At 39.8% G+C, this 15,217-nt stretch overlaps 1 protein-coding gene across 2 annotated transcripts in view; it reads left to right on the top strand.

The window, feature by feature from the left end:
- Positions 1-304: 304 nt before the first annotated feature.
- kdm4c (lysine (K)-specific demethylase 4C) overlaps positions 305-15,217 on the top strand; it is a 34,096-nt gene continuing 19,183 nt past the window's right edge. The window contains exons 1-11 of one of the 2 annotated variants that reach the window (XM_059338591.1): positions 305-422; positions 2,642-2,807; positions 3,213-3,388; positions 4,690-4,804; positions 5,529-5,722; positions 9,826-9,875; positions 11,245-11,348; positions 11,623-11,760; positions 11,976-12,169; positions 12,465-12,697; positions 12,816-14,887. In XM_059338591.1, the coding sequence (XP_059194574.1) occupies positions 2,664-2,807; positions 3,213-3,388; positions 4,690-4,804; positions 5,529-5,722; positions 9,826-9,875; positions 11,245-11,348; positions 11,623-11,760; positions 11,976-12,169; positions 12,465-12,697; positions 12,816-14,887 (3,420 nt within the window). In that variant the 5' untranslated portion in view covers positions 305-422; positions 2,642-2,663. Of the gene's footprint in view, positions 423-2,641; positions 2,808-3,212; positions 3,389-4,689; positions 4,805-5,528; positions 5,723-9,825; positions 9,876-11,244; positions 11,349-11,622; positions 11,761-11,975; positions 12,170-12,464; positions 12,698-12,812; positions 14,888-15,217 lie in introns of both variants that reach the window. The other variant, XM_059338597.1, reaches the window with a different exon arrangement.

The following is a 15,217-nucleotide window of genomic DNA, read 5'->3' as shown; positions in this document are numbered from 1 at the left end:
GATGATTTAGGCAAAAAAAATAAAAATAATTTTTGACAAAAAAATGACTTAAGCGATTATTTTAACAGTGTGACGATATATAGAATTTAAAAAACCGATTCCAGCATACAATAAAACAGTTTCATGCTGTAGATGCAGGTGCACTTTCCACCAGCATTGGCTGCGTCCCAGTTCGTGGACTCTCCTGCTGAGCCGCAGATCTCACAGTGCCTGGATGAGTCCACCACAGCACGGCTGCCTTCATCACAGACGCGCCGGTCAGCACGCTGTCACGGCGGAGCTGCAGGAGTAAAAGCGGACTGGGACGCGCTCTCTGTCTCTTCTGTGTGCAAGAAGCAGCAGTAGCAGCTGTCATGTGAATCAGCTGGACGAACGAGGAAGGGGATAAATAACAACACGACTCCGTCTTTTTCTAAAGCAAGGTAAAATACTATACACTTTTACGGAAACGACGTTTGATATAGTGAAAAAACAAGTGCCTGGTAGCCAGCTTTGAGCCACTTGAGCAGAAAGCGTTGAGCATTTGGTGACTCCTGTGCAGAATTAGCCAAGCTATCAACAGCTAACCATTAGCGCTGCCAACCAAATAAGTTGGGACGCGCTCCTGCCAGTGGGCATCTCGCACTGTGTGCTTTGTCATTGTTCGTCTGTGTGAAGCTAAACATGTATGATATGGAGAAATGATGTATACACTATTTTAATGTAAGACTGAATCATTTGTATTGCACAAAGTCACAGAGCGAAGTAGCTACGGGCCTGTCTGCAGCCACCTTGCGAGGGGCATTTAAACCCCATTGACTTGAGCGTTAAGAAGTTAGCTAATGTGGTAGCTAGGTTAGCTTGATAGCTAGCTGTGCTTTCCTTTCCCAACTGCTATCCTCAAGTGCTTTCGAGTCAGGTCTCATGAATGAATTATTCAATTTAACTCAAATACAGCCTAGCGGGTCTACCGTCTTAATATAAGTGAGCTAGTCGGCAGAGCTAGCAAGCGGCGCCTGTTGTTCAGCCATTACTTTGCATCATAACAAAACGTAGGCTAGTTGGCTTGTTAGCTGGCTGGGCAGACAACAAAGCTCAGTCAAGCAACAGACGCTCATGTAGTATTAAAAGCGAAACCGCAATTCCACTGAGATTTATTTGCCCTAGGGGTTAAACAGGTTTGTTTTAATTAATTATAGGCCGAATATGCCCGATTAAGATAATCCATGTTTTGAAATGCTTGTTTAACATGTGAACAAAGAGTAAGCCAGGGAACACATTGTGTCCAAACACTGAAGCTGAATTTATTCAAAACTTGTTACAGCCCTGTTACATAATCCGGTCGCACGCCATTATAATGTGGTTTGCAGTGAAGCAGCGTTGTGAAGAAATGTAAGGTTGAAAACCACAATAGCATCACCCGGGGTTGTGTGGTCCTTTGTCTGAATGCACAGTTAAGTCAGAGTTGGGAGTGGGATGGGTGGATGGGACAAAATCTGAAAAGGGGTTTTGGCATCAGGAAGGATCAAAGGACCAAATCGACATTTGTTGAATCTCTAGCTCCATCTAGTGGTGAACTTCTCACCATCACACAAATAAGCTGCTTTCTAGTGTAGTCAAACACCTGTAAATTACAACCTGTAAAAAATTGCATCTAGTGGCTATATATATTCCACTAGTTTGAAATTGTAATAGTATAATTCAATGCATCAATTAAAACATCACTGCAAAAGGTACATAACTATAAGGTGACATGGATGATTAGAAGTCGTTAGAAATGCTGGACACATGTAGAGTGTGAAATGGGTGCTGTAGATACAAATTAACCAACATTTTATTGAAATTGCAATATGGACTATTCAGAAGGCAGGAGACGCAGAACTTTTAATAGCAATATATGTATTAAAATTCCATTTTGAATTAAGTATTGTGGTGCTGCAAAGGTGTCCTGGCCTACAAATTGTATTCTACAGACCTAAGAAAAAACGAAAAAATGGTGCCGATCCTCACAAAAAAAAAAAAAAAAAAAAAAAAAAAAAAAATATATATATATATATATATATATATATATTACTATATTTTAATGAAAGAGTGACTGCATGATTTTTTTTTCAAAATCATGCAGCCCTAATGTGTACAGACCTTTTTTTTTTTAGATGGGTCTTGTTGTTATTGGATTTGATTCTGCTATAAATGTACTCAGCAGCCAAAAATAATTGGCAACCAACACAAACAGGTGACTCAGAAATGTATGATAAAATGTAGTAATACCAATTGAAGAAAATAATGGATAATATGAGAACATTATGTTTATATGAAGACACTAGATGAATCAATCCCCATCACATTAACACTTTAAACAAACAAAGGTTAAAAGCTTTTCAGATATAGTTACATTTGGACAGTAATCATTTCTTTTAGATTCTCTAGTTTTCCCATTTTCTGGTTAGTTATATATATAAAAAAATACATTACCTTTATTACAATTTACTATTTTCCCCCAGCACAACTAAAAAAGTAATGTATATGTTTTTGTGTGTGTGTGTGTGTGTTTTTTAATCTTTGCCAATATCTGTCGCCATAACAATTTACAAGCATGTTATAAAATATAAGTTGATGATGATGGAGCACATTTTAATTTTTTTTTTCTTTATTTCCCCAGGTAAATCTGGTAAGGTGGCAGGATGGCGGGAGCAGAGGTATTTACCCCTGCAAACCCCACCTGCAAGATTATGACCTTCAGGCCCACCATGGAGGAGTTCAAGGACTTCAACCAGTACCTGGTTTATATGGAGTCTCAGGGTGCACACCGTGCAGGCCTGGCTAAGGTAGGAAGCATTATTAATCTCAACTTGGACAAAGTTTCAAGTTCCTCACAAAAAAGTGTTTGTCTAGATCTGTGAGTGATGGACCTCATTATGCCCACCAGGTCCATGAGTCAAAGTTTTCTCTCCTGTGGGCAGACAGTTTGATGGCTGTTGCAGAGGCTGATTATGCATCATTTTGTACTAAAGACTGTTTAAGTCAGCAGATACAGACATTCAGACACATAATTTGACATATTTAAATACAATAAGTAATTGGCTATGTGCCCTTTTGGACACAGTGGGTTAACTGCTGCTGATTCCTAATGATGAAATAATAATGATGCAGTGTGGCCTAAAGTTACTAGATAACTCTATTCCTGTTTCATCTTTCAACAACAATCCTTTTCTCTTATGTTTGTCCCGCAGGTGATTCCTCCTAAGGGCTGGAAGCCCCGTCGTACCTATGACGACATAGATGATCTAATGATCGATGCTCCCATCCAGCAGATGATGGCTGGCCAATCAGGGCTCTTCACTCAATACAACATCCAGAAGAAGCCTCTTAACGTGCAGGAGTTCAGGAGATTGGCTAACAGTGACATGTGAGTTTTATTGAGTTATTTAATTTTTCCCCATCATTTTTCTCAATGATTATATTAGTGGGGAGGGAAAGTGCTTACTTTCACACAGTCTATACATTCTGGTGTTGACAGAATAAGGGCTCTAAGTTACGGCTGGTGAAAAGCAACGCACAGCACAGCGCAACTGTCATCACCAGTTTCAGACTGATGCAGTTGTCATTTTCACGACTGTTAGGGACAAATGTACTTGTGCCAGTCTGTGCTTCCATGTGCATGTTGGTCTTAAAATGAGATGGGGTCAGGCACATTGTTAGTGCAATGCTATCTTTGGACAGCAAGAAGCAAATGGCCAACAAAAACCTGGTGTAGAGTCAATGGTGCAGTATTTTCCTGTTATTTAAATGGTGCATAGGATTCACAACACACATAGGTTTGTTACACACATAGGAAAATGCAGAAGCGCTCCTTTCTCCTCATGTAGATCAGTGCATTTGCTCATATGCAGTAAAATGGAGCTGTTGATGGGACAGAGGATTGGGAGATGACTGTCTCCATGTAAATGATAATGCTCCAGGTGCAGGCTCACCTAACTTTTAAAGGGATAAAACAGTAATTGGTTTAATTCACATCATGCCCAGAACACACTTATGATTTAATTTTCGATTAAAATAAATACAAATAAAATATTTCTCCTTGCGCCTCAGTTGGTCGCCTAAATGTAGTTGTCCACAGGCTGCACAATTTACAATGTCAAAATATATATTAGTAGAATACAGAATAAGCTCTCGAAGAGGATTGATTACCTGACAAAGTGGCTGATGGAAATAGAGAGATACTTACCAACCGCATCAATATATGCGAGTCTGTTTTTATGTTGATTTATCATCTTGGATAGTCTGTTTCCAACGTAGCTGTTTAAATTAAAGTAAAAAAGTAAACAGTATTTTTAGATTTAGGGAGTTGTACTGCTGGTGTTGCTTGCATATTTGCCTTAAATAAAGAAAAAAATACCTTTTTATAAATAAACAGTATAAATATTTTTTTTATTGCTGATCTTACATAAACAAAAGAAAAAGAAGTCAGTAGGGAAGAAAATGAACGGCAGATTAGACAGTGGTTAATGTGTTAAGTGCCAAAGCTTCAAGTTTTTAAATCCTACATTTAACTGAAGATTGAGTTAGATGAGTGGTTTAAAAGTGCAAGAGTGGTATTTGCTCAGGGTATAACATTCATCTGATTATGTATCATGTGCTGAGGTTTTTATTGTAAATTGACAGATTTACACTTCACAGTACCAAATGTCTCGTGATTCTCCTCCACAGGTACTGTACACCCCGCTATCTGAATTATGAAGATCTTGAGAGGAAATATTGGAAGAACCTCACCTTTGTCTCTCCCATATATGGTGCTGATGTCAGTGGTAGCCTCTATGATGAGGTAGACGACTTTTCTTCTTTTGTTGATCTTTTTCTGTTTTTATACCTCTGTTTCCACACGTGTGTAAGAGCTATGTCTTAAGACACATTAAAGAATATAATTTAAACATTTAAAACTCAAACTTTTCTTGTTAGTTACATTATTCAGTAACACTTTAAGATTTCACATTTGTTTTGTGATTAAATTGTATAAGTTGTGCTTCTGTAGACATATAAATGACATCATAGCCACAACTTTATTAGTCGGAAAAGACAGACTCAAAAGTCTACGGAGCAACATTGTTTTTTGACACAATTAAAACACGTTTTGTACTGTAACTTTCACTTCAATAAACAGTTACAATGTACAGTTACCTTGGAGACATGTTTTAATTGGAGTTCATTACTTTATTTCCTGAATCTCCGTATGGTCACGGGTTCACTGTTTTTAATTGGCTCTGCCTGAAAAAGGAACAATGGAAAATGCTTTGGTGGACTTGACATAAACTTGCCTGAATCTAGCCGTTTGGCTTTAGGTTGGATTCATGCAATAAACTATTAAACGTATCACTTGTATTCTGCCCTAAGCTCTATTACGAGGTGGGGGATTTGACAGCTGGCCAACCTGATTCACAATGAGTTAAAATCTACTTTATGTAGCTGATCAAGATTGGATTTTAAAAAAAGATAAATAATACAAATTTGCAAGATTGGGTTTTGACATCCAGTTGTTTCTAATCTCCTAGGATGTGGAGGAGTGGAACATTGGCCACCTGAACTCGGTCCTGGATGTTATCGAGGAGGACTGTGGTGTATCCATCCAGGGGGTAAACACTCCATATCTTTACTTTGGCATGTGGAAGACAACCTTCTCCTGGCACACTGAAGATATGGACCTGTACAGCATCAACTACCTCCACTTTGGAGAGCCCAAGTCCTGGTTAGTGTGGGAGAGGGATTAAGCGGGTAGAAGCAATTTAATGTAATCCGGTACAATTCCACAAAATATAGACTGAAAAATTAAGGGCTGCCCCATCTTCCTCAATTAGTTGACCAGTTGTTCATTTTGGTCTTAGTTGAGTGAGTTTTTTTTAGTCAACAGACCCCATATCATAACACTCCAGCATCACACATGATTGGACACGCATACCAGTTGCAGAACGAATCAGAAGTATGCTTAAATACAGAAGAAAACTTTAATCACAGGAAGAGCTGTAATCTGTTTTGAACATGTCGTGTTGTGGTGTGGGCTGCCAACACTGAAAATATACTCATAAAAGTCTTTTATACATATACATTACATTATTATTGTATACATTTACATTTTTATACTTGCCTATGCACGAGTGACAAGTTATTATAATATCCCTTTTTAATGTCCCTTTTTTTTCAGCATGCACGCACATTGTCAGTGTTTGTGTATAAGTAATTGGTCTATAAGTTGTTTTTTTATGCCTTTTTTCATGGTGAATTACTTATTTATTTGCTAAACACAAGATTTAAAGTGGTGCTTTTGCATGTTTCTTTGTTTATCAACATCAACTAATCGATTACAAAATCTTATGAGTGTTAGTTGACTAAAAACTTCTTTTGTCAAGGACAACCCTAGAAAATAACTCCTAACACCTCTATGTTACAGTGGAAACTAACCGTAAAATCTTCGCAAAAGCATGCGTTGCAATAGTTACAACACTGGTTGTACCACCAGTGCCTTGTTTATGTTCACGTCCACTTACTTTTCTGAGGGTACTGATGAAGACCTTCGTAGCTATAACCACTGAAACGCTTGCATGTTAACCGCAGTGAACTGGATTTATTAGAGCTCCTATCTCTACTTTTTTGTGTTATCATGACTAACCATTTAACCCTTTAAAGGTTTTGGCTTTCTCAACAGAGCTGTCATTTTAAATAAAAAAAGTGCAGGCAAAAGAGCGATACAAGTACGCGTGTTTAGCCTACCATTAGCTTCTTCAGTATTTATATATGTGGTGCATATTTATGTAAAACATTAGGAATTGTTCCTTTTATTTGTGTAATCTGTGTTGTCACTATTCTTGTAAGGGCTGTGACTTATTTTTGATCCTGTCAATCATTCGGTGCGATATGTTAAGGAAATGCAGAGCAGGGTATGCAGTATAGTATGTGTGGGAAAGATATGCATATGGGGATTTGTGTCACTTTATGTGTCAAGGCTACAAATTCCACCGGTAGCACTCTCCATTCAAATCTTTTTCATGATTAAAGTGGATTTAAATGGTGAATAACATGTAATGCCCTCTTTCAATTAACACAGCTATTCTGTTGCAATTGGCCCTAGAGGTTTGTTCCCTTGGTGCGTAATTGCACACTGATGAGGTGGTTAACTGCAATAACTGACTATACTTCAGTCCAAATACAAGTGAGAATAGAAAAGGTAAAACATATGCATCAGCAAGGACATCATGGAGCAAGTGTTTATGTAGCTTTGTTAATCTCCAAGGGCATATGCATGTGATTAGATTTCTCTGAAGCTTTCATTCTTTTCTGTGCAGTGGAGCAAGGCAAAATTGAATATCTTAACCAGTCATCCATATGTTATACTTTGTTCCTGTAAAGTTACCTCAAACACGACAACACTAATTAACACCGTGAACTAGGTGCTTAGCAGAAGTGATTTCTTTAACTACTGCTACTACTGTCAGTTACACTCTCGTCATGTCTTCATTCCTTTGCAAGTAACGACTTGATGCTGTACACTGACAGCATGATTTTTTTTCTCTTTTACTGAGATGACTGAGGGATCGGGATGTGTTTGGGGGGATGAATCATAGGGATGAATGCAACATTGCCTTTTGGGGATGTGGTGTCCAAGGATTTTTTGTTGTTGTAGAATTTAGGGGCATATAGATGATAGAGTTACTGGATTTTCTCTGGAAAAAAAGGAAATTAATTTTGTTATGATTTATACGATAGTCTAGGATCATCTTCGATGGATAGTCTAACAAGTATACAGTGACTGCAAGAATAATTTACTAACTGAGCCAGATGGCAGATTTTAAGGCATAGCTTCAGTGTTTACATACTTTAACCCTATGAATCTCAAGCAGCCTGCTTTTAAGAAGAAAGGAGAAAACAAAAATGTCTTTTCTGCAGTATAACACACACTCACAGTAAAAAACAAAATTGATGCATTTTTTCGACAAATTGGAATCAAATGGGAAAATGTTGCGTTTAAAAAATTCAAGTGCCCACAACTGTAGCCTTTTAATGGAAAAAATGGGGCTACACATGCTTTTCATGTTGAACTATTTTAAAGTCCTAACAACCTTAACTTGGTCCCAATTTTCTTGTCCTCCCCTCTCTGACTAAAGTTCTGTCTGTCTACACAGGGCAAAGTTTGGCTGAAATTTTGTTTCATGACAAATGTTGGTCTCAGTCAAATCATTCATGACTTCCCAGTTGCTCTGAGGAGCGCCAAATTTGATGTTTTTTAAAGGATGTAGTTAGGGCAAATGGTTATTTTTGCTGAAACTTTAAACATGACCTGGAGAACAAAGTTGTTTTTTTTTTTTTTAATGAAATATCACTATTTGAAGCTTGGATCTGCTTAATATTCTTGATGTGTTTGCCATATATGAAATATTCAAGCACTGTTGGAAATTTAGAAGTCCAACATTAATTTATGTTTTCATCCTTTCTGGCTATGATGAATGGAGTAATTTTTTAAACCTTTTATTTCTAAAGTTGCTGAACTATCTAGTTTAAATTTCATAGATAAGGCTGTATTGCCTAGAGCAAAATGTACTGTGATATGATCCGCCACAGAAAATGTAATGCACAGGTCTAATTATTAAAGAGTTTGCATTCTTTAAGAGAGCTCAGTTTAGGGAGGTTCTTGTTAAAATAATAAAAGTGAAAGAAGGTGAAGAATGCAGGTAGATCAAAATGGAGTTTGCTTTTTATTTCTTTGTCAGCTCAGCTTGCTCCATTTCTCTCTCCTTCTTGCCCTGGAGGGAGTTATGCTCATTAGAGCAGTGAGCCCTGCAACCCCACAGGGATCAGTGTCACAGCCAGACAGTGACACACATATACGCAGAAACACAGACATGCACAGAAACACAGACGCGCGCACACACACACACGCTCACACACTCACACACTCACAAAGAGCAGCCTGATGATCCAAGTACCCACACACATGCATACCCTTATCATCTAACACACACACACACACACACACACACACACACACACACACTGGCGTACACTCTTTCATCTCGCTGCTATTTTGACATCTCGTCCCTGGAGGGGAGCGGCTTAAAGATGCACCTCTCTCACCTCGTCTCAATCCCCAACCCCCTCCAACTCCCCATGTCACCTCCACCTGAGGTTGCCTCTCCCTCTCATCCTGTCTCTCACTGCTCTGTTAAGCTGACAGGTGATATGACGATAGAAATGCCACAGACCTGAGGGCGGATGGTGCTAGTCAAATGGAATGCCTAGTCAATCCTTGAGGGAATTCTGTCACGCTCCCTAGGTTTCACACCGGGAACTTTTGGGAATTAGTTTAAATTCAGATTGCGTCAGCAGCGTGGCAGAAAATGCAAAAATAAAGTCAAATAGGATCTTTAACTCAACAGCAATCATTACTAGTTGTTTTGTTTCTATCAGAGATGGAATTAGGCTCCATATTTTGAAATACAGTATTGCAGAAATAAAGACCAAATACATTAGGGTTCTGAATGTTCAATGGTTAGCATTTGCCCAGAAATGATAATGGCAGGTAATAAGAGTAATCTTATCTGTAAATTTCAAAATACATTTAAAAAAAGTTAAATTTCTATCTTTTAATAAACAGTGCACTGCAGGAAAAGGCTCACCAGCCCTCTTACAATTATTCACGTATCCACCACTTGATGGCAGTCTTGAAATAGTTATAAAATTTGTCTGCAACTGTCAGTGTTTGCTATGGTGTAGGCATAATGAACACTACATGTTCAGTATTTCCCACACACAGTCAAAAATAATTCAGTCTGCACCATATCTATGTGTTGTCTCTAACAGGTATGCCATCCCCCCTGAGCACGGGAAGAGACTGGAGCGTCTGGCTACAGGTAAAAGAATAATTTATATTCTCTTTGTATTCTCCTTATAAATGGAGGCGGGAGAGGTAATTAAAAAAATATTAAATAACGACTGCACCATACAGAAGCACTAAACAACAAAGTAGAGCACATAATTTAAACTCAGCAATGAGAGGGCACCGGAGGTAACGGCAAAGCTAAAGAAGCAGCATGCTAATGAGCTCTGGCTACAAACATGCAGAAACTGCTCATAGTAGAAATGTAAATGGACAAAGACGCTTCATGTATTGACCATCCACTTTAGGAAAATCCATACTGTAAAGCATTAGTAGACTAAAGAACCTGTAATGCATATGATTACATTTACAACTAAATATTTGTTAATGTCAAATGGGTCTAGGATTACAATGCTGATAACGTCACTGGATAAATGAAAATCAAAAAACAGGAAGAGTTTGGTTTCGATTCTTCATTACGCCTCAGCAGAAGCAACACAGAACTATTAACTGAGATTGTCGGAGGCAATGCTGGATAAATATCATATATTTTGGTCCTGCTCTCTGGCTGCTTACTGGAAGAATATCCATCAGACATTAGACGACTTAATAAGAGTCACGTCCCTTTAAGATGCAAAGATAGAACCCTTATGATGAGTCTTCTGGCTCCATGTAAAAAAGGCCATAACTGTGGCTGGATATATGGTCACGGTGGAATAACTTATAACTTATTACCATTCCATACCAAACCACTCTGTTTGGTACTAGCAATTGATGCTTGTGATAAATGGCCAAATGGGAAGGAACTTCATTAAAAACCAAAACAAACCGCAAAAAATAGAAAATAGAAAAAAAGAAAAAAATGCGGAGAACTTAACCACAATTATAGCAACAGAAGAACATGCTTTTTTGTCACAGACCGCCAATTAACAAAGGCAAAATGATGAGATGGTAATCTGAAATGAATTTTAAACAATTTATAGTCGACAATTAATTTTAAGTCATTTATAAGAAAAACTCTCCTGGTTACATATTCTCTGATGAAACATTGCATTTTTTGTAGTATAAATATTGCATATAAAAAATAATCAGAAAGACGAAAATATTAAATATTTCTGCTTTATTTTATGATAACTTGTCATGGATATTTGTCATATCTATGTATGTTTTATATACACAATAATTGATTTATCTTTTTCATTATTTTATCTGTATTGTTGTAACACAATATAATAATATATGTACTGATAATCATCAGTTTCAGTTCTTATGAAAATAAAAAATATAACCGTAAGGTTGAAAATGTTATAACCACTTTAGGCTTTTTTTAATGTATGTTTTTTCCCCCCCTGCCTGTCTCACGCTCTATGTTAATGGTTTGTTTTTGTGCACATTTTTGTCAGGTTTCTTTCCCAACAGCTTCAAGGGGTGTGAGGCTTTTCTTCGTCACAAGATGACTCTAATCTCCCCTTCCATACTAAAGAAGTATGGCATTCCCTTTGATAAGGTAGGCTTTCAGCCCCTTTGAAAAATTACTCTTGTGTCCTCATCTTCTTGCCGTTTATTTATTTACCAAATTTCTGGAAATAGCAGAACATTAGCAGTACTCGTTTCGACTGATAGAAATAGAAATGGTAGAATTCTGCAGTGGCAGTTCTTGTTTTCTTTCACATGCTAATTTTTGAAAAACAGGACAGTTCAGTACTTTTTCACTCATCTTATAAACCAATCTTGACCCCTGTCTTTCTCCCTCCCTATCATCACCTATCAAACATTTCCAGATTACTCAGGAAGCTGGAGAGTTCATGATCACCTTCCCTTATGGCTACCATGCTGGTTTCAATCATGGCTTCAACTGTGCAGAGTCTACCAACTTCGCCACCCTTCGCTGGATAGACTATGGCAAAGTAGCCACACAGGTAACATTAATGTGAAAATGTTCCTGAAAACTGTGCACCACTTCATGTTTTTGGAAAGTCTTAACACAGATTTAAATACAGTCATTGTAAAAAGTCAGTCATACAGAACAAAACAGAACACAATATATTATAATTTATCCTTAAAAGTTACCACTTTTCACAATTTTCTAAAGCAGAGCCAGTATTTATCCTCCTCCTCTTCTGTCTTTCCCTAGTGCACATGTAGCAAGGACATGGTAAAGATATCCATGGAACCTTTTGTGAAACGTTTTCAACCTGACCGGTACGCTAACTGGATGGTGGGAAAAGATTCTGCACCTCCTGACCACTTACTTGCAACACCCAGCACAACACCGGAGCTGCAGAGCTGGTTGCAGAGCCGGCGCAAGAACAAACCTGCTAATAAAGGGTACTGATTTATATTTGGACAATGTTTCTTCTGTTTCCTATACTATGCTAGCTAATGGTGCTAATGGGGTTTCCACTTCGGTAATTGCTGCTCTATTATGGAGCTCTGCAGTGTTCAATGCATCAAAATCAAGGTTGTTGCTAAACACTGACTATCCCACAATGTGAAACAAATCATTTTTCAAACGCCAATGTCCCCTAAGTCACAAAATTCCACATTTGCGTTCATTGATTTTCAGTGTTAACTGTGATTTTGAGTTTGAATTTTATATGGTTGTCTCTCTCCATTCTCACAGCACCACGCACTCTCGTATGCGCTCGAAGCGTCTCAGAACCACAAAGGAGCCAATTGGCCTTGATGGCAGCTCAGCATTGCCCAGCAGCAAGAGGAAAGGCCTGGGTGGTCCACCTGGGCCCAAGGTGCGAAGGTCTGTGGCAGGGACAAGCTGTGAGGAAGAAGAGGAGAAAGAGAAGAAAAGGGAAGCAGAGTCAAAGCACAACCAAAGTCAGAACTCTGTTCAGCTTTCTGGTAAGACATGGTAGTTTGGTGTGCATGCCTATTTTATTATATTTTGAAGTTCTCTCAATAATTTTAAAGTCCTTGATTACTTGATTGTATATTATCTCTCTCCTCTTATCCTCAGCAGGTCCTTGCAGACAGATGTGTGTGGTCAAGGTAAACCGTGTAGAGAGTAACAGTTTGGGATTTTCAAACAAGGAGCCATCCCATAACTCTCACTGCAGCCCCATTCCCTCCCCTGCTTCACCAGTGAAGAATGACCTTAAGGCAGAGACGGACACTCATATTGACCCTCATTGCCTCTCAGGGTCAGGGGTCACTAGCAGGACTCCTGAAGGACTCAGACAATGTCCTGAAGCTACGCAGATGCATCCGGGAATTAATGAGCCAAGGTGTTGCTCCCCTGAACCACAAGACCTCTCAACTTCTCAGGACTGCTCTGTCAGTTTCCCTCCCCTGGAGGCCCATAACCTCAGCTCACCTTCCCACACAACAAGCACTTCTGCTGAGACTAAGATGAGCTTGTGCCCCTCCAACCGAGCTCAGACATCTAGTTCCTCATGTAGAGAAGGCACTTTAAGCCCAACACCAAACACTGACAGCAGCATGGACACGGGTACTGAGAAATACACTAATAACACTGCTAAAGCAGAGAAAATGGACACAGCTGTTGGTAGGGAACTTATCAATTCACACTCCACTACAGAAGCACTTTATAATCTCAAAACTGAGCCAGTAGAGGGGGATAGTTACACATCATGTGGCTCCTTCTCCCCTTCAGGACACAATTGCAGTTTGGAAAAAAACAGCACTGAGGAAAATCTTTTCCCTCCTCTGCTACAGAGGAATGCAGTGGATATGCCACAACTCACTCCAGAGCCAGCAGATAAGGATGGAATCTGCCCTTTGCCACCTGTACTGATCCAAGAGATGCCCTCCCTCACCCCGGCTGATGATGGGCTAAGCCACGCCCCAAAAGTTGGATTGTGCAGTCACCAGGTTGCGCCTGTGCTTCAGAGGGAGACGCCAACGGGCTCTCCGTCCTCAGCCAAACAGGAAGAGAGAGAAACTGACTTAATGATGTCAAAAGAACCTCTTACTGTAGAGCATGCCAACAAGTGGCATTTAGATTCTCCATATAATTGCGAAGGGTCTGCAGTGTCTGGCTTAGAAGGAAACACGGCTCATTTAACTACCACTGCTATGCACAAAATAACATCTGGTGGTGTCCATGAAATGCTAACAATGCCAGGAATTGCTGCAGAAAAGGTTCATACAAAGTTGGAAAATGTTGCTACCCGTCCGACTGATGCTTCTCCTCGCCAGCTAGTTCAGAGCTCTGCACCTCAAACAGAGCAGCAATACAGCTTAGCAGAGTTGGCAAGTAAAGATAACTCAAAGGACGCAGCTCAAAGGGACAATGTATTCAGTCTGAGCAGTGGCTGTCTTTTACCCGGCACCACAAACAATAATCCCCCAACCCCTTCCCCTCCATTATACACTCAAAGTGACTCAGCATTACAGCTCCAGCACCACACTACATTCTTTCCTTCACATTGCACTTCTGAGAATCCATACATGGATCCCAAACCTTTCTCCAGCAGCATCTGGAAAAACTTCACCTCCCAGGGTCCTGCAGTGCTCATCCAGAGTCTGCACCCAGAACTCCCTTCTGACTTCACCCATGACCCCCTCCCTTACACCATGTGGACTGAACCTCAGTGCAAAGAGGTCACAGACCTGGAGGACGCAGAGCAAGACCTCCGTGAGTCAGAGAACCAGGAAGAGGAAGGTGGGCCTCTCACCTGGGCCCAGCTCGAGCCCACCTCGCTGGTTTCAGTCGGTGCTGTTGAGCCGTTGGGGCTTTGTGGAGATTATGAGCTCCACAGAGGGGAAGCAGATGGGTCTGAAGCCCTTTCGTTGTGCAGGGAGCTGGGGAGACAAAGGGAGGCAGAGGAGAGTCTACACTCTGCTGTTTCCCCTCTCAGGATGGGAGGAGGAGAACAGGATGGGATGTCTGATATGGAAGAAGGGGGATCTGATGGCGAAGAGGCAGAGCAACAAAGTAGTGTCAAGGGAGAGAGCAGTAGTGACTCATCTGATGAGGAGGAAGAAGAAGAAGAAGAAGAGCAGGAGGAAAATGATACGAGTAACTGCGAGTGTGATGAATCAGGCCTGGAACCTGGGGAGGTTTGTGCCGTGAGTGCTTTTACACACAATCATACACATTCAAGGGTGAATTCACAAAAGGATTGCATGGCTTGTGGCAGCTAAATGAGCACACATAAGACAAATTCAAAAAGCACCCGCAAAATTGCTTTCTGTGCAAATGGGCAGTGCTAAATTTCTGAAAAATAAGGTAATTCTATTTAAATGATTACTCTAATAATTTCTGCTCTCACCTTTCCCAAACCTTACTTACATTTTTCCCTAACCTTTTTCTTCGGGTGGATGTCACTCTGGCTCTGGAGCTGACCCTCGTGGTGTCTGCAGCTGTCCGTACTTGCACGCTTGGTAGTATATTTGGGA

The sequence above is a fragment of the Centropristis striata genome, chromosome 1 (genome assembly GCF_030273125.1).
Source record: "Centropristis striata isolate RG_2023a ecotype Rhode Island chromosome 1, C.striata_1.0, whole genome shotgun sequence".
Taxonomy (NCBI): domain Eukaryota; kingdom Metazoa; phylum Chordata; class Actinopteri; order Perciformes; family Serranidae; genus Centropristis; species Centropristis striata.
This window is presented reverse-complemented; position numbering and strand designations above follow the sequence as displayed.